This window comes from Rhineura floridana, chromosome 18 (assembly GCF_030035675.1).
Source record: "Rhineura floridana isolate rRhiFlo1 chromosome 18, rRhiFlo1.hap2, whole genome shotgun sequence".
Classification (NCBI taxonomy): domain Eukaryota; kingdom Metazoa; phylum Chordata; class Lepidosauria; order Squamata; family Rhineuridae; genus Rhineura; species Rhineura floridana.
The window spans coordinates 18353676-18375926 of record NC_084497.1 but is presented as its reverse complement, the minus strand read 5'-3'; the positions used below and the strand labels follow the sequence as shown (position 1 = coordinate 18375926).

General features: G+C 45.7%; 1 protein-coding gene and 1 non-coding gene across 4 annotated transcripts in view; both read right to left on the bottom strand.

Annotated features, from left to right (window-relative positions):
* PRDM2 (PR/SET domain 2) overlaps window positions 1-22251 on the bottom strand; it is a 78104-nt gene that overhangs the window by 42181 nt on the left and 13672 nt on the right. For all 3 annotated transcript variants that reach the window (XM_061601220.1, XM_061601218.1, XM_061601219.1), the window contains exon 3: window positions 3255-3372. In XM_061601220.1, coding sequence (XP_061457204.1) covers window positions 3255-3372 — 118 coding nt within the window. The remainder of the gene's footprint in view (window positions 1-3254; window positions 3373-22251) is intronic.
* LOC133373041 (5S ribosomal RNA) lies at window positions 4952-5070 on the bottom strand. The gene has a single exon (XR_009759609.1). It is a non-coding gene; the product is annotated as a 5S ribosomal RNA (ribosomal RNA).

Sequence of the window (22251 nt, the reverse complement as noted above, 5' to 3'; positions counted from 1 at the left end):
TTCCTGACAGGGAGAGTTTTGCCAATAGCACAGAAAGCCAATAGGGATAATTACCTTGGAACCCCTTTGTCCAAGCCTCAACAAAACATTTGCCTTTCAACTACAATCTGACAGTAGCGCCACAGGTCTAAGCCCAGGTAAAACTGGATAGTGCTGTCGACCTTCAATCGGGGTGGACAACAGGGCGGCACTAAACTGGATGCCGTATCTCAAAACGTGGGTTGGAAATGCATCGTGCAGCCGTGCTGATGAAGCAAAATGGGGCTGGGGGTGGCCTGCGCTTGGGTGGTGTGCAGAGCACCTGAGGAAGGCCACAAACACCATCTGGAATCTCAGGGTGGTATCCAATGCCCTCATTCCATTCACGCAGAGATTTAACCTAATCCCATGGAATTTCTCCCCGTCTCCTCCTCCAATCTGCATGGGAGGGTTGGGGAACCCTCCAGAACAGATTTAGGGGGTAAATGGGGGTAGGAGAGGGGGGAGTTCCACTGCGCAAGCATAAATCCTTGCGCTAATGGAACAAGTTGCTAAAATCTACGCAGGATACAAGCCTCATGGTGGAAGAAGGGTGAGACACTTTGATTTGATTTGATACACCATACACACACAGCACTTCAAGAATAAAAATAATCGGAAATTTCAGAACTGATGGCACATTTACTAACGGCTGCCTGGATTACAGTAACTGGAAAAAGACAGCTACTCCAACAACAGAAGACTGGATAATACAAATTAGGGAAATAGCTCATATGGTGAAGTTAATTTATGTCAGATGTGTAAGAGAAGACAGGCAAATGGATAATTCATTGATTGAAAAGTGGAACAGCTTTGTGATGTATTAGTTTAACAAAGCCCAAGAAAATGTTCAACCACATGCATCGCTGGAAACTCTTTAAAAGGGAATAACTGGTATATTTACACTTAAATATAAATTTGCATTTGCTTACATCCACTTATGTTTGTCCTCCTGCCTCTTTCTCTCTCTGCTTTGATACTGATCTATGTATTACTTATGTATATGTATTTTACTTTCCATGTATGACAACATTAATGCTAATAACAATTATAAATTATTTTATTTATATCCTGCCTCCTAGGCATGCTAGTCCTCAAGGCAGCTTGCATGGGCTCCCAAAAGGGTTCCAAAGGCTTCAGCTGCATCATGTGACTTTTAGACCATGTTCTGGGATGAACAGAAGCCATTCATGAACCAGAGCCTACTCAATTTTTGTTTGTCTTAAAAAATTCCAAAGACCACAATTCCACATCGTTATTCCCTCTCGCAGTGAATTCTCAGGTGATCAATCTGGAAGGAAAACAAGACCACATAAAAGTAAGGTAGCCGTTTTGGCATACCCTCTGGGTACTCTCCCTAGGTACACAGAAGCGTTCAAGTTTGTAAGTTAAAAGGAGGAGGAAAAAAAATGTTTAAACCCCCGAAACAACTCTGTGAGTCTTCAGTACCTGTAAGCTTGCAGGACCTGCAGAATGCTGAGGACACAGAGATAAGAACAGACTAAAGTAGCTGGCGGGGGAACGCTTGGGCTCAGATTGAATGCCAAAGACTCCTGTCTCTTGTCTTTGTTGCTACTTCCTTCTCTGGAGAAGGAATAAAAAGGGCGCCCAAAAGAACCATAGGTTGGGCAGACTGTGAGATTCATAAGAACATAAGAAGAGCCTGCTGGATCAGGCCAGTGGCCCATCTAGTCCAGCATCCTGTTCTCACAGTGGCCAACCAGGTGCCTGGGGGAAGCCCGCAAGCAGGACCCGAGTGCAAGAACACTCTCCCCTCCTGAGGCTTCCGGCAACTGGTTTTCAGAAGCATGCTGCCTCTGACTAGGGTGGCAGAGCACAGCCATCATGGCTAGTAGCTATTGATAGCACTGTCCTCCATGAATTTGTCTAATCTTCTTTTAAAGCCATCAAAGCTGGTGGCCATTACTGCGTCTTGTGGGAGCAAATTCCATAGTTTAACTATGCGCTGAGTAAAGAAGTACTTCCTTTTGTCTGTCCTGAATCTTCCAACATTCAGCTTCTTTGAATGTCCACGAGTTCTAGTATTATGAGAGAGGGAGAAGAACTTTTCTCTATCCACTTTCTCAATGCCATGCATAATTTTATACACTTCTATCATGTCTCCTCTGACCCGCCTTTTCTCTAAACTAAAAAGCCCCAAATGCTGCAACCTTTCCTCATAAGGGAGTCGCTCCATCCCCTTGATCATTCTGGTTGCCCTCTTCTGAACCTTTTCCAACCCTATAATATCCTTTTTGAGATGAGGCGACCAGAACTCTACACAATATTCCAAATGCGGCCGCACCATAGATTTATACAACGGCATTATGATATCGGCTGTTTTATTTTCAATGTTGTTGTTGTTGTTATGCGCCTTCAAGTCGATTACAACTTATACCTTTCCTAATTATCCCTAGCATGGAATTTGCCTTTTTCACAGCTGCCGCACATTGGGTCGACATCTTCATCATGCTGTCCACTACAACCCCGAGGTCTCTCTCCTGGTCGGTCACCACCAGTTCAGACCCCATGAGCGTATATGTGAAATTCAGATTTTTTGCTCCAATATGCATAATTTTACACTGGTTTATATTGAATTGCATTTGCCATAAGATTCACTGGAGGCATTCAAGAGGCAGCTGGACAGCCATCTGTCAGGAATGCTTTGATTTGGATTGAGCAGGGGGTTGGACTCGATGCCTTGTAGGCCCCTTCCAACTCTACTATTCTATGATTATTATTTTTAACTGTCCTCTGTAAACCCCAAACTGTACTACAGGGCTGGCTATATTACTGCTGATATGCAGTTGCATTAGAATGACTATTCTATTCGTTATTAATCTATATGTTTTCACTGACTGTTGTTTTATGGTGATCTTAGGTGTTATAACGTTCACATAATCAAAAGGAGTTATTTGTTGGATTGTTGTTTAGTTCTGAATTGTTTGATTGTTATTGTAATGATGTAATGATTTGTATTTTTTTGCTGCTCTGCTCTGAGCCACTTTGGGCATATTTATATGGAAAAGTGGCATACAAAGTGCCGCCCTGGGCTCCTACTGGGAGGAAGGGCAGGATATAAATCTAAATTTATTATTATTATTATTAGTTGTAGTAGTGGTAGTAGCAGCAATAATTAAAAGAATGCTTTATCTGCATTCTGAGAACTGAATCTTTCCCCCCCCCTTCATTTCCAGTGGCCTCTCCTTCCACAGCTCACTTCTAGATACGCTTACCAAGCCGTGTCTTGTCAACAGCAGAAGGAAGAAGCCTCACTTCCTCAGGAAGTCCTTTAAGCACATGCGCAGGTACGTCAGCCAGAGTCTCAACTGATACTGCAGGCTCTATTGAGTTCTACAAAGAAAAACAGACAGGGGCGGCCCACGGTAAACACGTGGCACAATCCACCAATCCACCTGCGCCACAACAGACAGCACAATGCAAGAACCCAGGGACACGAAACAAACGCTGACTTGCAATAACTGGCATTTCAACTTTGCATAAACACTGCTTTACCAAACACAACTGAACTTGGAAGGTATTGCTGTCATCATCTGCCCTTCACCCTAAGGTCCCAAGGCGGGTTACAACAATTTAAAATTCAGTATTAAAAACAGTTAAAAAGAAATCACAGTGAAAGAAACAGGGTGGGTCCTGAAAACACACATCTCAGGTGTCAAAGGCCAGAGTAAAGAGGTGTGTCTTCAGCATTCGCTGAACACTGCATATTTTATTTATTTAAGTATGATTCGATTTATATCTCGCCCTTCCTCCCAGCAGGAGCCCAAATGCACCTTTGTGTGGAGGGAATTCCACAACTTCGGGACTCTACAGAGAACACCCTCTCTCAGGCCACCACTACCACCCCAAGCTCCTGAGGGTGATGGAACTACCAAGAGGTCCCTCTCTGCTGATCTTAACACCTGAGAGGGTCTATAGGGAAGGAGGCTTTTTTTTTTCCAGATAGGAGAAATATTACAAATCCTTCACCCAATGCATAATCTGCTCAGTGATCGACCAGATGCTGTGATGGCCACCAGGTTAAATGGGCTTTTAAAAACAGACAATGTTCAGAGAGAATAGGGCTATCACTGGTTACTAGCCATAATAAATAGAAAGGCCACTTTCATTTTTCAGAGATATGACATGAAAGAACAACAAAGGAGCGAGAGGTGTCTCCATTATGCTTTTGCTCGCTGTATGTTTCTAATTTCCAGTCAAGCCCATGAAGCAGAGTTTATAGTGGTCCACATTTGAATTTTACTCTAGGTGATCGATCACAACTTCTCCATGAAGCCTTGGCTCAACACTCTGTTCCTCACCTGCTACAGACACCTGGCCTCAGCAAATGTATCTTTATTTAAATATATTATTTCTCCGCTGCCTCAGTCTACTCCACTTCATTAAAATTTAAACTGCAAACTCCTTGAGTGTCAAGTGTTAGGCACTTTGCTCCTTCCAATACACACCAACAAGGCAGCCGTTTCTGCATCCTGTTGGAGGGGAGAAGAAATGCTCAAAGGGCAATGACCAGGTTATAGCGTAAAGAATTAGGAAGGTGAGTGGAATCAGTGAAAAAAGTGTGTCTTCTGATCTTGATGGTTGCCCCTCAAAGGACACTTTAAGCTTCAGAGCCCTTAGCACGGAGAGTCAACATGGTGTCTGGCAGATGGTGTTGGCCTTCAGGTCCCATCAGCCCCAGCTAACATGGGCAATGGTCAAGGATGATGGAAGATGTGGTACAGCAACATCTGGAGGGCACTGTGCTGGCTACACCTGCGTTAGCAGCTTAAAAACATCCTGGAAGTTGTTGTTGTTATATGCCTTCAAGTCGATTATGACTTATGGCGACCCTATGGATCTTTTTTGGATATATTCATAGGGTTTTCATGGTAAGAGGTATTCAGAGGTGGTTTACCATTGCCTTCCTCTAAGCCTACGGCACCCGTTATTCCCAGGCAGTCTCCCATCCAAGTACTAAGCAGGCCTCACCCTGCTTAGCTTCCGGGATCAGACGAGATCGGGCGTGTTCAGGGTAGTATGGCCATAGGCCATCCTGGAAAGAAGGGGTCAAATTAGAGGTGAGGATGTGTACCACGCAGACAGCAATCACTGACCTTAATTCCCTTCAATCCCCCCATGCATCACGTGACGGGAGAGAAATACATACTCCACTACCTGCACAATAGCACTCACACTTAGGGACAGACTAACTCAGCCTTTTCCACCTGGTGCCTTCCAGGTGATGTTAGACGACCATTGGGCCATGGCCAATGATGGACGTTGGGAGTACAGCAGCATCCAGAGAGCACCAGGTTGTGGAAAGCTTGACTAGCATATTCCTGATTACCTAAACTGATGCTTCAGCAGTGAGAGCTCAGAAGTCTAGCGTTATTGAGCTAAATGGGAGATTTCCCAATCATTTTATCTCCTACACCCCACCTCCAGTGATTCCTCACAGGTCCCCAATGATAAACAAAGGTTTCTTCTTTAAAAAGAAAAGAGATGCAGGTGAGCCATTTGTAACACTCAACCTACATTCTCCTCCATCTGAGGAACAGGAAAACTCATAAAGGATCTGAATGAAACCTGTATGTGAGTACCACGTACACCTACAGAGGCCAGATGCATTGGAAGAACACGGCAAGCCATGCCAAAAACGTCCTGTGGAGATGCAGAAGCAAACCACAGTGGATGGTGTGCCTGGATTCAAAGAGATCCAGATATTCAGGTCAGCAAGTAGAAACTGCAAGGACAGCGGTGACACTGCTGTGCCCAAACTCAAGACCGGCACTATTCAGTTCAGGAGCCCTGATCTCAAACAATGCAGACTCACTCTCTCAAGAGGAATGCAAGGAGAAGACAGTTGCTTGCCTTGTTTAAAACCTGACTTTCCGGTGGCACTGTGAATTACGAGGAGCAAAAGCGAAGGATAAAGAAACTGAGGATCTGACAGCCACCAATTTAACTACATGATGACTTCTTTTCTTTTTTTTTAGGGATGAGGAGGCTTAAAAGCTGCTCGTCAGTGCCATTGTTTGGATTCCTGCATTGCGCAGGGGGTTGGACTTGATGGCCTTATAGGCCCCTTCCAACTCTACTATTCTATGATTGTGCCGAACAACACATTAAGCAAGAACACTGACAGATCCATATGGAATGTGGTGGGGAACCTCAAGTCTGTGGGCCAAATGTGGCCCTCCGGGCATCTATGTGTAGCCCTTGGGACTCCACCTAGGCTACACCCCATACCACTCCTGTTTCACACTCCCCATAAGTGCTTTTGCCTGGAATGTGCCTTTGAACTCTGATAAAGCTTGCCTGGATGAAGGGGAGTGTGTCAGAGTGGTTAGAAACTAGCCTGCTGTACACTGCTCTGCCCACTTCTGCCTCTGACCCCCACCTGTCACTGGCATGTGGCTGTCCAGAAGGGAGCGCAGCCCTCAATCTGAAAAAAGTTTCCCACCCTGCATTGTGGGTTCTCCACCCAATGTCAGAATTGCTGAGCAAAAGGGCCGTTAAAAGGGCATCAGACAAATGCACAGAAGAAAGGGCTATCAAGGGCTACTGTGGGCCCTCCATGCTCAGAAGCAGGGTGCCACCCAGGGCTGTGGAGTCGGTACGCCAAACCTTCGACTCTGACTCCTCTATTTTTCTACTGTCCGACTCCACCCAAAATTGCTTCCAACTCCACAGCCCTGGAAAAGGCTGTAAATGTCTTTTTAAATTGGAAGCTCTCATAGGAACATTTTTATCACTGCCTGAATATGCGCTGATCTTGGCATCACAGCATTTGTCATCATCTGGGTCCTGTGTCATACACTGAGACACAAAATGTTTCCCATCCTGAGTTATGGTGAAATGCTCAGCTACAGCTGACTTCATGGGAAGCTTCTTTGACATTTTGAATTTATATTTTTAAAAAATTGTCAATCAAAATTTATTTTGAAGCCGGAGTCGGTACATTTCTACCGACTCCGACTCCACCCAACATTGCTTTCGACTCCGACTCCACAGCCCTGGTGCCACCGAATAACAGCTGCTTAAGAGCAGTGATGGTGGTGGGGCCATGGCCTTCCAGCCCTGCTTGTGGGATTCCTGGAGGCATCTGATTGGCTGCTGGGGGAAAGGGAATGTTGGACTGGACAGAACTTTGGTCTGATCTGGTGGTGACTCAAGAACTCTCAACTGCGGAGAGCAAGAGCTATCCATGTATCACCATGAGTCATATTGCCAATTCAACCGTGACCAAAGTGAAGCTACATTCCAAGTGGGGGAGACTCTCAACATTCTTCTTGTAAAAACTACTTTTCTACATTATTATGGCAAAATGACCTTTAATATGGTAAACAGGCTGGAAAAGTAAACGGGATATAGATAGCAGGGAGGTTAAAAAAATCCTACCAGTGAAGACCAAGCTACTTTGTGTCAAGGATCGGTATTCTTGCCAACTGAAACCAGCTGATTTGCCCAACAGATATTAAAGATCCATCAATGAAGAAGGGTGGGGGGCAGATATTGCCTCACTTCAGCCTTGTCCCAGATTGCACCCTGCTGAATCTGTCAGAAAGCATTCAGACCCGAGTTCACTCTCACCTATGAACTGTTGCTGGGGCAGGTTACAGTCTTGGAATCTCCTAGTGATTCATGCTGGTGACTGTGCATGCCCCCCCCATCTGAAACAACAGAGTTAACAATTTGCCTCACTTGCCAGCCTTAACTGTGTGATTATGACCCTAACCATGGTTATCACTACCCGGGGTTTACTACCATTCAGGGATATGGAAACAGCTTCTAAACCTGATTAAAAAAAATGAATCCTGGGGTAGTGCTAACCCAATGCCAACGTAAAGTTTAAACCAAAGTGTTAAGGCCCAAACTGATCACGCTAGGATGCAAGAAAAGATGGAAGCAGGGGGGCTGCCTTCCTGCCCCCCACACACCACACACACACACCATCTGTGCAAATGGTTATTTACAAACCACTATCCTAACCAACCCATCACAGTAGCACCAAGCAATTGCTATTACCATAAACTACAACAATGCAATGATGGGCCCAAGCTAGAATGAACTGTCAAATGTCAAACGAAAGATTTTAGGGGAAGGACCATCTCTGTGGCAGAACACATGTTTTGCAAGCAAGAGGTTTCAGGTTGTATTCCTGGCATCTCCAGGAAAGGCTGGGAAAGATTCCTGTCCGAAATTATGGAAAGCCACTGCCGGTCACTATTGACAGTACTGAGCTGATGGGCCAGTGGCCTGATTTAATATCAGCAGTAGTGTAATGGCAAATTCAGAAGAGCAGGGTCCCTTCATGACAGCCATGCCACACACCCCTCACAGCCATGCCCCCTTTCCCTCGCCTCCCTTGCTCTTCCTGTTGTCTCGCAAGCCCACACTCCAATACAACAGATGTCCCTAGGAGCCAATCAGCATGAAAGGAGAGGCTGTGTGCATTATTGAGAAGAGTCTTCTCCGTGGCTGGCTCGCCTCCTTTCACTGATTGGCTCCAGTCGGCAGGAAAGGAGAAGGACCGTTTTCAGTGGTTAACACGCTCCCTTTTCACGCTGACTGGCTTTGGCTCAGACGCAGGGACCTGGCTGGGACCCTGCTCCCAAAAATGTTATGGGTCTATGACACCCCATGTCCCTGGATGACTACACCCCCTAAATATAATGTAGCTTCCTCTGTTCTTAAATACTGTATCGCTCACATTGGGTAGTTTCAAAGCTGCAATTAGTCTCTCTCCCCCCCCCCCCGATTTTCTGCAACTGAGAATTTGACTCACAGGGGTATCTAATCCTGCAGTTTTGCTTTTAAAACAGATTTTAAAACACTTGGAAGTCAAGGAAAACATGCCAATTTTCTATACTCCACTTTCCTCTAAACGTAAGAGCAGATCTCAGCCTTTTTCCTCCACAGACCGCTTGGGAACTGCTGGGGGTCTCAATGGACCACTTTATTTAAAAAAAACACCTTTTTCTTTTATTTCTCTTCAGCACCAGCGTAATCAAAACCAGCGCCATATTATGAAATAATATTCTGAAATTATAATTCCTAAGAACATGGCCTTGGTAGACTGTTCAATAAATCTGGTTGCACGGTCAAATTTGCCTCAAAAATGACTCAAGCTAGAGACAGTCTTGACTGTTCCACCACCTTTCCCCAGACCACCTGCAGTTCATGGACTAGAGCAGTAGTTGCCAACCAGGCGCCATGGTGCCCGTGAAGACCTTCAGTAGGTGCCTCAGACTCCGAGCTTTCATTTTTTAAAAAAAGTCTCTAGCCCTCTTAGAAAGAAAGTTATGAAACAAAATTTTCAGGTCCCCTCCTAAGCAATTTCTGTGAAACAAGCCAGCCTGGCTGCTCTCCCCTGTCAGTGTTTCCTAAATATTTCCTATATGATCTCTTTAAATGGAGGTGCCAGGGATTTGACCCTGGGACCTTCTTCATGCAAAACACGCACTCTTCCACTAGTGGAGACCAAGACTGCTCTCGGCACTGGTGTTTTTGGCAAACTCCGGAGCATTGCAGCTCTGTGAGGGGCAAACTATAGCTCCCAGGAGTCTTCTGGGGAAATCATGTTCTTTAAATATATGCCATGCAAGCAGTCAAAGTCTTATTTAAATAACCAGAAAACGCAACCCATTTTGGCTTCTTTAACCAGTGCACCCTAAAATTAATCTCCAGGGTTCTTTATATAAAAATGTCAATTTCCCTGACCCCCAACTCTCTGCCCTATAAAGAGACCAGTGTCTTCTGAACAGTGGTGGAGGCAGATCCAAATTACTGTGGGCATTTATATTTTAGAGGAGAGGACGTCCACTGTTCTCTGCCCCAGTAGCAGCCCTGTAGCCAGCCTTCCTCGTTAGGTGGGTCAGCCACATTTCTAGATGGGGGGAAGTGACATGGCACCAGCCAATCCCCCCCCTTTCAATTGGTGAAGAGGATGTGAGGGCTGGGCCAGAGGAAGGGAAAGGCAGTGATCTTTCCTGTCACTCCTCCTCCATCCAGAAAGTGTTAACTTAAATGAATGACATTTAATCTGTTGCATTATCTCAGCCTTTTTTTGAGAAATCCCCAGGAATACCAGATGCAAAAGCTTGACTTTGCCTATAGCTACAGTCCTCTTTTACCTGTGGTCTGTCCTTGTGTTCTGATTCTTCATGAACTACTTTGGTAAAGACAGTGAGCTCCTGAGCTTAGCTGCGATGCTGCATTTGGTATCTCAGCTTTAGATTCCACCTGAAAAACAATCCTGTCCATTCTACAAGTTTAGGGAAGGGCAGAGAGAAAATAAATAGTACAGGGCAGCCTTTCCCAACTAGTGGGCCACCCGATGTTGTTGAACCACAACTCCCATCAGACTCAGCCAGCATTGCCAATGGTCAGGAAAGATGGGAATTGTGGTCCAACAACATCTGGTGGCCCACTAGTTGGGAAAGGTTGGTATAGGGTGTGTATGCAACTCCTCTTTGAGAGTCCCTCCTTCTAGTCTTGCTCCTGGCCTTTAGATTTTCCTTCTTGTTGGACAATCAAAGGAAAACTGGCTGCTATATAAAGGATGAATTGGAAACTAATTGTGGATTTTTTTACTGGTTGCTGGGTTGATTTTTCTGTCCAGAAACCCTGAAAAGGCCTCATGCCGCACATATTGGGGAAATCAGAAATTAGGTTTGAGTTACAACCTAGGTGTCCAGTCAGCCAGCTAGCTAACTGTAGTGTGTACAGCAATATTTCTATTCCTCTAGAGCTGTTTTCATCCTTTGCCATCAAGTAATCAAGAAAAAGAAGAAAAAATAGCCACTATGATTGGGAATATAGTGAGTGCTTTAAAAGAGTAAAGGTTAGTCATTTCTTCAGTTCACATTTACTTTATCTCTTTATTTTACCCTTTAGCAATAACCACCCAATCCTGCTCTGTTCATCATCATAACTGCAGAATAAACAAACTCTTACTCCTTACTGCAGACAAACAAACATGCTTACTTATTGCTGGCTGGGTAGACAGCACAACTGAAAATGAAACTGAAAAATTCTAGCCCAGAATACAAAGTTATAATATTTAATGATTCAAGGGTTATGTTACTATACAGGCTGGGTTTTTTCCCCAGGATCATTTAAGTAATTATAGGGTGATTGTAATCATGAAACATCCACGCTCAGTCAGGGGAAAGTCTTCTGTGAGGAGACTTTTGGGGGCTCTTCCAGATGAGGCTTTTGTTGTGCACTCACCCTGCCTTATTCACTGCATTTTTTCAGTGGGTCCAATTTTTAAATTGCTCCTGTTCTGAAAATAAGCGATCATTCTTTAAGTGAAATATTGCCATTATCTGTCATGTCACTAATTAAAAAGAAAACATTTCCCCCCAAAAAATATGGGGGAGGCCAAGCACGGCTCAGGAGGGGCATCCCCATTTGCTCCACCTTGGCTACAGTCCTGCCCAGTAGCCCATAATACAGCTTGAAACCTGCTTGGAGCTAGAGCGGCCTAACCTAACTGGATTTCAATGCTTTGTACATTTATCATGGAATAAGCTCAATTGTACACGGTATGACCCATCTGAATAAACATGCAAGGCCTGCAACGTAAAGGTTCTTTCCAACTAAGTCCTACTCAGAGTAGACCCAGTGAAATTAATGAACCTACATTAGCCATGCCTATTGATTTCAATGGGTCCACCCTGAGTAGGACTAGGACCGGATACAGCCCATAGTATGCATGAACCTCTCCTGCTCTCCATCTTAAGACGGTTCAAAACAGCAGAGTGTGGAACTTTTCCTGTCATGCCTTGAAATGTCCCTTTTGTTTGTTTTTACTTGAAGCAGAGTTTTGCGGTACTAGAACAGTCTGCTCGCTAATCTGTGGTCCAGCCAGGCTTTTAAAATTGCCACCCTGGGCTCCTGGTGGGAGGAAAGGCGGAGTATAAATTAAATAATAAATAAATAAATAAATAAATAAATAAATAAAACGAGAGAAATCCCTGCATCTCCTTGGGGGCCTCTGGCACATGACTGTAAGGAGAGAACCAGTATATCCCTCTGTGTGCTGACGTTTGGAGAAGTTAAGAAACGGGAGAGAAAGGAGCGTTAATGAAATATGTGCATCTTGGGCATAAAGTGTCTTATATGTCATCATATGGTCTATGCGTTGTATCTGCATAATGAAATAATGTTAAAAACTTAGCAGGAAGGACTCTCCTAAATTCTTCATACCCAACACAAATTTCAGAAATCCCAGCCTCTCCCCCAAACCCTCTGTGCATGCACGTTGGAACAAGCCTTTTACCAAGTCAGGCCATTACTGTCTACATCGACTGCCAGCAGCTCTCTGGGGTTTGAGGCAGAGGAGGTTTCCTCAAGCCTCATCAGAGATGGCAAAGGTTGCACCCGAGTCCATCTGCAAGCAAAGAGTGTGTGCTCCATCACCCGTCACTGAGCTATGGTCCTTCCTCCAAAGTTGGGGCAGGAGAGGAACATAATGGAAAGCACAAAGAGTAATCCAATATTTGTGGACCCGTGCTCATTTGGAAAAGCATGTAGAGGTTGTGTTTTTTTTAAAAAAAATCCATTCAGAATTGCCTTTCGTAACAGCCTACAAATGTTCAGTTTTGGGGTGTAGTTGTCTGGGGTTGTGGGAGGTCATAGAAACTTTTGGGGTTGCAGGGTCCCAGCCCAGGTCCCTGTGTACGAGCCAATCAGAGTGAAAGGAGGTGAGTCAGCCACTGAGAAAACTCTTCTCAGTAGCTAACACATAGCCTCCCCTTTCATGATTGGCTCTTAGGGATGCCCGTTATAGTGGAATATGGACTTGGAGATAACACAGACAGCAAGGGAGAAAAGGACAAGTGGGAAACGGGCATGGCTGGGAGGGGGCACCTTCATGGAGGGATGCTGCAATTCTGGATTTGCCCCTACACTACAGTTCAGTTTACAAGAATCTACGGCACAACCAATCAGGGCAAGTTAGCTTCCACATTTATTAGGGTGTCAGTGAAACCACAGAGGAAGCGGGGGGGGGGGAACCTGTGACTCTCCGGAGTGTCATTGAGCAACAATTCCCATAATCCCTGACCTCTGGACATGCTGGATGGGGCTGATAGGAACTGGAGTCCAACATAGTCCCAGGCTATGGTCTGAAGGCACATGAGGCCAGCTCCCTGCTGAAGCTAAGCAGGGTCAGGTCTGGTCAGTGCCTGGATGGGAGACCGCCTCAGAACCATATGTAAGCCGCCTTGGGTTTCAATCATGAAAAGAAAGGCGTAGAAGGGGTAGAAATGTAATACAGTAAATAAGTAAATAAATCATCTGGATGGCCACTGGTTCCCCATCTTTCCCAGAGATATTACTCACTTTCAACTCCACAAAAGCATTTGAAAGCCCCTTTTGGTCATTTTAATGGAACCCACAAATCACAAATGTCGCCATCAATGACCTTAAATCCTGACTCCTCCTCAGAAAATGACCAAAGTATTTGCTGATGGAAAGAATATTCAGGGGCAGGGATACAGCTGAGTGGAAGAGCATCCACTCTGCACGCAGAAGGTTCCAGGTTCAGTCCCTGGCACCCCCAGGCAGGGTTGGGAGAGACCCTTTGTCTGAAACACTGGAGAGCTGCTGCCAGTCAGTGTAGGCAATACTGAGCTGGATGGAACCGTTGTCTGACTCGCTGTAAGGCAGCTTCTGGTGTTCCTTTGTTCCTATTAAGGGGAACGCACGTTTCGCCTGTGGCTTTTCCCTTTAAACATATACAGAGTTTATCAGGGTGAGGTTTTTTGGTCATGTTGGCTCATTGGACTACAACCTGGGAGACCAGGGTTCGAATCCCCACATAGCCATGAAGCTCCCTGGGTCACTGCCTCTCAGCCTCATGAAAACCCTCTTCAGAGGGTCGCCATAAGTCGGAATCGACTTGAAGGCAGTACACACATACACTCATAGAGTTCAGAGAAGCGTAATTATGGCTCATCGGAGCACTGCTCAGGAGCCAGCCCCTTTAATTTCAACCGTTCATTCTTACCATACTTCTTATCTTGAAAGGATCTCCGTATTGCAGGGTTGGGAGGAAGTGTTTGAAACGCACAACCGCCCTCTACGGGAACATTAAGAAGCCACTTTACATTGAGTCAAACCACTGGCCCGTCTAGTACTGTCTGCACCAGGGGGTGACTAATGTGTGTCAGGCCAAGGGCCACCTTGACCAATGGTCAACCCTCTGGGGCCACATGGCAAACTGGATGTCATCAAAGTGTAGAAGCAGTTGCAGCTGAAGTATAGAAGCGGGTACGGCAAAACTCAAAAGTAGCCAATGGTTGTATCCAATGTTAGTCCTACTCAGAGGAGACCCAGTGAACTTAATGGACACAAGCCACTTCGGCTCATTAATTTTGAGCAGGACTTTGTGGGATGCAACCCAGCGTTTCTTTTTTTGTTATTATGTTAACATTATGTTAATTTTAATTTTTAAATGAGCTAATTCGAGGGCCGCCAAAAACCCTTTTAGCATGTGCCATCACATCGGAGGGTCGACAGGAGCAGTCGTTTAATTTTTGAGCAAAATTAAATGATAAATTTTGAAGAGGCCTTGTGGTCCTCAAAAAACACCCCGGTCTATACTCGCTGGCAGTGGCTCTCTGCGGCTTCAGACAGGTGTTTTTGCAGAACTAGGTGGGGCTGCTGGAAATTAAATGAGACACGGGGACAAAAGAGGCTGCCTTATCTCGAGGCCCCATATTGCTCCATCCACGCAGTATTGCCTGCACCAGCCTTCCCCCAACCTGCTCTCCTCCAGATGCGAGGACTACAACTTCCACCATCCCTGACCATTGGCAACACCAGCTCGGGGTGATTGGATAAATTGTGAACTACAAGTCCTGAGGGCAGCGGGTTGGCAGAAGGCTGGCCTACACTGCCTGCAGGCCAACTTGAATGGCTTTAAAAGATTAGACAAATCAATGGAGAATAAGGCTATCAATGACTACTAACCCTAAGTTCTACCTCCACTGTTGGAAGCTGTATGCCTCTGAATACCAGTTGCTGGAAACCGCAGGAGGGGACAGTGCTCTTGCACTCAGGTCCTGCTTGTGGGCTTCCCATTGGGGGCATCTGGTGGGCTTCCAATTGGGGGCATCACCTTTGAGAACAGGAAGCTGGACCAGATGGGCCACTGGCCTGATCCAGCCAGACTCTTATGTTCTTACTACAGGTGATGGCTCTAAAGGGTTTCAAAACTGAAGTCTTTCTAGGCCTGACTGGAGGTACCAGGGAGTGAAACAGAAACCTTCTTCATGTAAAACGTGTCTATCACAGAGCTATACAGGAACCAGATTGTTGGGGTTGTATACAATATTAGTCCTACTCAAAGCAGACCCATTAAAATTAATGGCCCTCAGTTAATCATGTCCATTAATTTCAACGGATCTACTCTGAGTAGGACTAATATTGGATACATTCAGATGTACAGGCGGGCCCTGCTTATACGGCAGGTTCCGTTCTGGACTGCCGCCAAAAAGCGGAAACTGCCAAAATGCAGAACCCATTGACGATAATGGTGCGCGTCGCATGAAAATGACGCAAAAATGGTGAGCGATGAGCAAAAACCGCCATGAAAGCGGAACAAGCGCCTTAAAGCGGGGGCTTCCCCTAATTGAAAGTCGCCGCATTAGCGGAATGCCGAAAGGCGAAGCGCCATAAAGTGGGGCCCGCCTGTAGTGCCAAATCATTTAGTGCTCCAGGACTCAACCCTATGCTCACATGCTCTCTTCTCCCCGAGCCCTTTGCTCACATATTGCCCATCCTAGAGAGTTACTTCCTCTTTAGCACAACCCATAGTCTGCCTTTCACATCCAAGCCAACAAAGTACATTTTACACTTGCCCTCCAAACCACAGTTTGAAGCTAGTTCCAACCCTGGTCTGGAGGACACGTACAAACCATAGTGTGATGGTTCTGGAAACTGGCATTACATCTGAACGGAGCTGCAGACTGACTCACAGGGGTGAAGAGGACCAAAAAGGCATCTAGTTCAGTCCTCCGGCATGAGTGTACTATTCGTTCATCCACCCACCCACAAATGCAAATGCCCAGACCACCTAGACTAAAATATGCTCTTAGGCAGGCATCACACAGCCCTTCCAATGATTCAAGGAAGTGAGTCCAACAAAATGGTGGAGCGGAGGGAGGGAAGAGGGAAGAGGGAAGAACCACTCACAACCAAAACCAAAACCAGCCAATCTGACACTTTTCACAGGCAACAAGGAAGGGATGTGGACAAGCAAGATAGGCCTTCAAGAGTAGGCAGCATTTAAATGTGTGTCCGCCCCCCCAGGCTCCAACAAGCACCAGAGTGTCTTAGATCAACAAGGAGACTCGGAATACCAGGGGTATGAAACGTGATGCCGTTTGTCACAAGTGTTTGCATCTGCATAAAAGATGGGCACCTGCTGGTCAATTTAGCAGAAGGAAAATAGTTCCTTATTTAGAGCACAGAAGGGTAACCGTTGGCCCTCCAGATGTCAATTTATTTATTTATTTATACCCCGCCCTTCCCTCCAGCAGGAACCCAGGGTGGCAAACAGAAACACTAAAAACACCTTAAAATATCACAAAAAGACCTTAAAATACATTGAAACAAATGGACTGCAACCCCCATTATCCCTGACCCCTGGCCATGCTGGCTAGAGCTGATGGGAGTGGAGTCCAGCAAATTAAAGTATGTTTTAATCTGGATTCCTGCACTGAGCAGGGGGTTGGACCCGATGGCCTTACAGGCCCAACTCTATGATTCTACGAACATCTGGAGGCTCATAGGCTCCCTATCCCTTCTGTACAATGAGAGACAATGGCTGGATCTGCAGTGCTGCAAATCCTTTTTCTGAGAAATTTTGGATTAGCTCTAAAAATCTGATCCCAGTCATTCCCTGCATGGGAATTCCTCGCTTTTTGACCAGTGGTGAGGAATCTGTAGACCTCCCAGATGGTATTAGACTACAACTTCCTATCCTGCCTGGCCACTGGCCATGCTGGCTGGCCTGATGGGAGCTGGAGTCCAGCAACATGACGAGGGCCATAGGTTCCCCACCACTGATTTAGAACAGCTGTTTGTTGTTGTTATGTGCCTTCAAGTCGATTACGACTTATGGCGACCCTATGAATCAGCGACCTCCAAGAGCATCTGTCGTGAGCCACCTTGTTCAGATCTTGTAAGTTCAGGTCTGTGGCTTCCTTTATGGAATCCATCCATCTCTTGTTTGGCCTTCCTCTTTTTCTACTCCCTTCTGTTTTTCCCAGCATTATTGTCTTTTCTAGTGACTTACGTGTTCTCATGATGTGTCCAAAGTATGATAACCTCAGTTTCATCATTTTAGCTTCTAGCGACAGTTCTGGTTTAATTTGTTCTAACACCCAATTATTTGTCTTTTTCGCAGTCCGTGGTATGCGCAAAGCTCTCCTCCAACACCACATTTCAAATGAGTTGATTTTTCTCTTATCTGCTTTTTTCACTGTCCAACTTTCACATCCATACATAGAGATCGGGAATACCATGGTCTGAATGATCCTGACTTTGGTGTTCAGTGATACCTCTTTGCATTTGAAGAACAGCTATACCCTGTCTTTTTTCCACAGCAGGGCTCAAGGTGGACTACAAGAGGTATCCAGGCAGATTCCTATCCAGGCACTGGCCAACCTCTGACATCCTTAGCATTTAACAAGGCTGCTGTACCAGGCACCATCCGAACATAGGGCTGGCCCCAACTTTGCATTTGAAAAGGTTTTAGGTGGGTCTTCAGCTTTACTCTGTTTGCCATTCTAAACTTTCTCTTCTCAGCCACATCCTTAAAGGTATTCCAAAACATGCAACAGCCATGTTAGTGCCTCTAAGTATTTTTAAGGGGGGGGGGGTTAGTAGTAGTAAGTCAATGCACAGAACACAGTTAAGCATATCACTGAATGTTAGGCCAGTTTGTGGGCAAGCAACCTCCCCTGCCCGTCTCGCTTTGTCCCAAATACTCTCCCAGGGAGACATGCAACTCGGGCTCCAGAGAGTCTTAAAAAGTCAATTAAATTATAGCAGGTGTTTCAATGGCAAAACTCCACAATCCAAAATATGTAGTGCAGATCGGTCATGCTGGATGGAGCTGATGGGAGGTGTAGCCCAAAACATTTGGAAGTAGGGTTGCCAGGTTCAGGGCCTGAGACTGATCCTGTAACTTCAGGAGAAGAGAAAGTCAGCCAAGTGCAGGTGTTCTTGCAACGCTGTAATGGGAAAAACCACAAGGTGGAATTCTCCCTTCCCCCTGCACAACTTTTAAAGGTACAGAAGACCTTTTGGTTGCCAGGCCCAGCCTCCAAGCTGTATCTTTAAAAGTTGTGCAGGGGGAAGGGGGTTAGGTGGTATTGCCAAGTGAAGCAAGCAGGGGCATAGCCCTGTGAGCTGCATAGGTGAGGCGCTGCATGCTTGTCGAAAACAACCAGACAGCTATTTGGATGCAAGCCTCCAGTTTTTAACCATTAAAGGCCGTGCTAGTTTGCCAAACACGAAGCAACTTTAAACTCATTGTGCAGGCCCAGTGGAGCTATGATCCTTGAGGTCTGATTTACCCCACCCCACCCCAGATGACAGATGCTGCCAGTCAGTGTAGACAAACCTTTGTCAACCTGGTGACCTCCAGATGCTTGTTGATGGAGCTGATGAGAGCTGTGGTCCAAAACAGTCAGTATCTGTATTGGGTTTGAAATATATTTTTTATATATGCAATTGTTTTAACTGTTTTTATATCAACGTTTTTACTGTATTGTGAAATCCCTTTGAGATGCTTCATTGGAAGAGATTCATAAATGAAATCATCGCCATCATCTCCGTCTGATCCCGCCGTGGCCTGCTTAGGTTCGTAACACAAAACTGACTTGGAAATAGCTTCCAAAGCCAATCTGGTCTGCACATGTGCAGCAGAATGAGGGAGTAGAACAGGATGGACCACTGCAGGCCAGAGGTGGAAGATTACATTCTGAATGCTACAAAAACATCCTCAAAATATCTTTCTAAAATCCCATACAATAGGCAAAGGGCTTGAATCGAAAACTTCCTCTCTCCCTAATACGTTAGATTTTTTTTTCTATTTACAGGAAGTTCCTTTCTCCTTTTACGTAAGGGAGCATTCAAACAGAAACTCCTCCTCCTCTGCAGTGGTACAGTACATTCTATTATCTCCTCCTCCTCATGTATATGTGGACCCAACTGTACTCCTTACAACTCCGACTTCATAGCGTTGTTGCAAGTTTAAAACGAAAGAGGAGAAAACTATTCATTCTGCCCTTGAGTTTCTTGAAAGATGGGTGCAATATACATTGCATTAAATGACATATATAGATCAATGCCTTCCCAACAGGGAAAAACAACCACATTGTACAGCCAGTAGACCATGGCTGGGGAACCTCAGGACCAGGGGCTGGATGTGGCCCTTTAGGCCTCGCTGTCTGGCCCTTAGGCCTCTCCCCAGGCGACATTGTATCTCCCTCCAGGCTGAAATGTGCCCTTGACAATGCCTTTTGTTTGCCCGGATGGAAGATGGAGAAGAGTGAAAATGTTAAAATCACATCCATTGCTGTGCCCAGTTTTGCCTTTTGCCCCTGGCATGTGTCCCCAGGTTGGTTCCCCATCTCTGGTGTAACAGGTGGTCTTCGGTTAGGCTAAGGAGTGCCAGGTTCAAATCCCCACTAAGCCATTAAGCTCACACTGGATGACCTTGGGCTAGTAACAGCTTAGCCTACCTCGCAGGGCTGCTATGAGGATAAAGTGGGCAGAGGGGTGCAATGGAGAAGAACTATGTATACTTGCCATGTTCCCCTTGGAGGAAGGGCAGGAGAGAAAGGTATATCAGTAATATCCATGTGAAGAAATAAAGACACCTCACCTATCATATTCACACTCCTATTTCTACTCAGTGGGGAAGAATGGCACATATTTAATTCCCCAAGGTCACACAGCTATAGAAAGACACCGCAAACTGTGGGCTGGTGTCAAAGCACCCACATGTAAAGTTCACCAGTGTCCTTCTGCTTATTTCCACAGCACCACCACTACTACGGGAGTGTAGGAGGGGGGATGTGACTTCTGGAAAGGGAGAGACTGGATCACGACAGAGTGGCTACTAAGAGGATGCCAGTGTGGCAATGCCACCACGCTGAGGGCCACTGCTCCCGATCAGCCAAAGCACTCTGCAGCAGAATCTTAGCTGTCGCCTACCATCCGGGCACATCCCTTTTCAACAAGAAGACAGCAACATCCACATCTGTGTGCAATGGAATGGGACAGAAAGGGGGAAGGAAATAGCTGTGCAGATCCCCACATCGCCTGGGTTGCGTTTTAAGTAAGTGCATGCTCCAGCACAGGAGAAAAAGGGCGCAGCATACGGCCTCAAAGGATTTTTTAAAAAGCAAAAACTTAACAGTACACAAAATGGCATTGGCAAGAGTGGGGTGGGAAGGCAGGAGAGGCACATCACAAACAATCACATGACACATGCAGAAATACAAATACAAACAGCCATAAAAAATTCTCTCAGAGGAGGAAAAAAACCGTGTCCCCCCCCCCTAGATAGCAAGATTGCAGTTTGAAGAAAATGCCAGCTGTGGCCACAACCCAAGCTCAACCTGGAGGGGAGATGGGCCAGGCTACGAGTGAACAATGAACTGCAGGCAGGGTAAAAGGGGATTGGTTGTGACCCCCGAGACCACTGTCCGCTCTCCCCACCAATAGCTCATCTCAAAGGGAGAATATGTTTATTGATCCAGCGACCATTACAAACAGTTGAACAAACATTAAAACCAGTTGCTCTATAAAGTACTGATCGGCATGCATTTTAGCTCTAGCGTCAATAACAATGCTTAAAAATGCGGTAACGTTTAAAATGACATAGGGGCTATTACAGTTTAAACATATTTTCCAAAGAACTCCATCAGCTCGACCACGAAACCGTTCCAGAATGGGATGCAGCAGCCTGACCCCTTGTAAAAATTACAACACAAAAGCATGTGCGCTATAGACTGAAAGGACATTTTAAAGCTTCCGAAGGGTGGGCTACCTTCTTTGTTCATTGTTCTTTGTTACGAAAAGTGTTTTGAGAAGAGCAAGCATGATTCTTCCCCACTCCCACTGTGGCAGCAAAGCCGTACGCAACATCAGAATAAAATGATTGTACCTACAACCCTAGGTACAATCACTGAGGAATAACCATCGCTGAGCCCGGTGGGGCTCACTTTCTCATAACTCAAGGGCTATTCATCATGATACCTATGTTCTACGCCTACAACTCCCATCAGCCTCAGCCAGCGTTGCCAGTGGTCAGGAAAGATGGGGATTGTGGTCCAACAACATCTGGAGGCACACTGGTTGGGAAAGGCTGTTCTACGCCCACTGCGAGAGGCAACACGCTTTGAATACCAGATGCTAGAAACGGCAGGAGGGGAGAGTAATGCTTGCTGCACTCAAGTCTGGATTGCAGGCTTCCCACAGGCATCTAGTTGGCTAGTGTAAGACAAAAGCGGAATGCGTGGCAAGATGGGCCATTGGCCTGATTCAGCAGAGCTATTCTTATGTTAAGTGCTGGAAGGGTTGGGCTGCTGGCCTGGCTTAAAACAGCCTGGTACTCTTCTGATGCTTTGGACTACAACACCCGTCATCCCTGACTACCGGCCATGTTGACTGGGCCTGAAGGAGGTTGAGCAACACTGCAGGGCACCAGGTTGGAGAAGGCTGGTTGAAAAGAGCGCACTCTCTCAAAACATGCAAAACAGAGAACAGTTGCAGAGTTCCATGCCAGAGGTATGCATCGATCTCTGGGCTCCTACTCAGAGGAAGGGTGGGATGTAAAGCTAATAAATAATAAATAGCTAATATATCCATTCTTTGTGGTGAATTCTATTAATTATGGAGTTGAAACTCAAGGGGGTAAAGAGTGAACTCAAGTTTGTGATTTTTCAAATGGCCTATAGGCAAATTATTTTTATAAAATAGCTACAGCTTTTTTTTGGAGGCGAGTGCCCTTGTAAAAGGGGCCAGTGATATTATTCTACAGTCAGATGAGCTGGGCACAAATCAAATTTAAGATAACCGAGTTTCACATTTTCAAGACAAGAAAGAGAAGGGTACTATTCTGCATGTTGGATTACAGTTGGGATTACTATTTCTACCAGAATAAAAGAGACATATTCTAACATCTGAGCAATTATT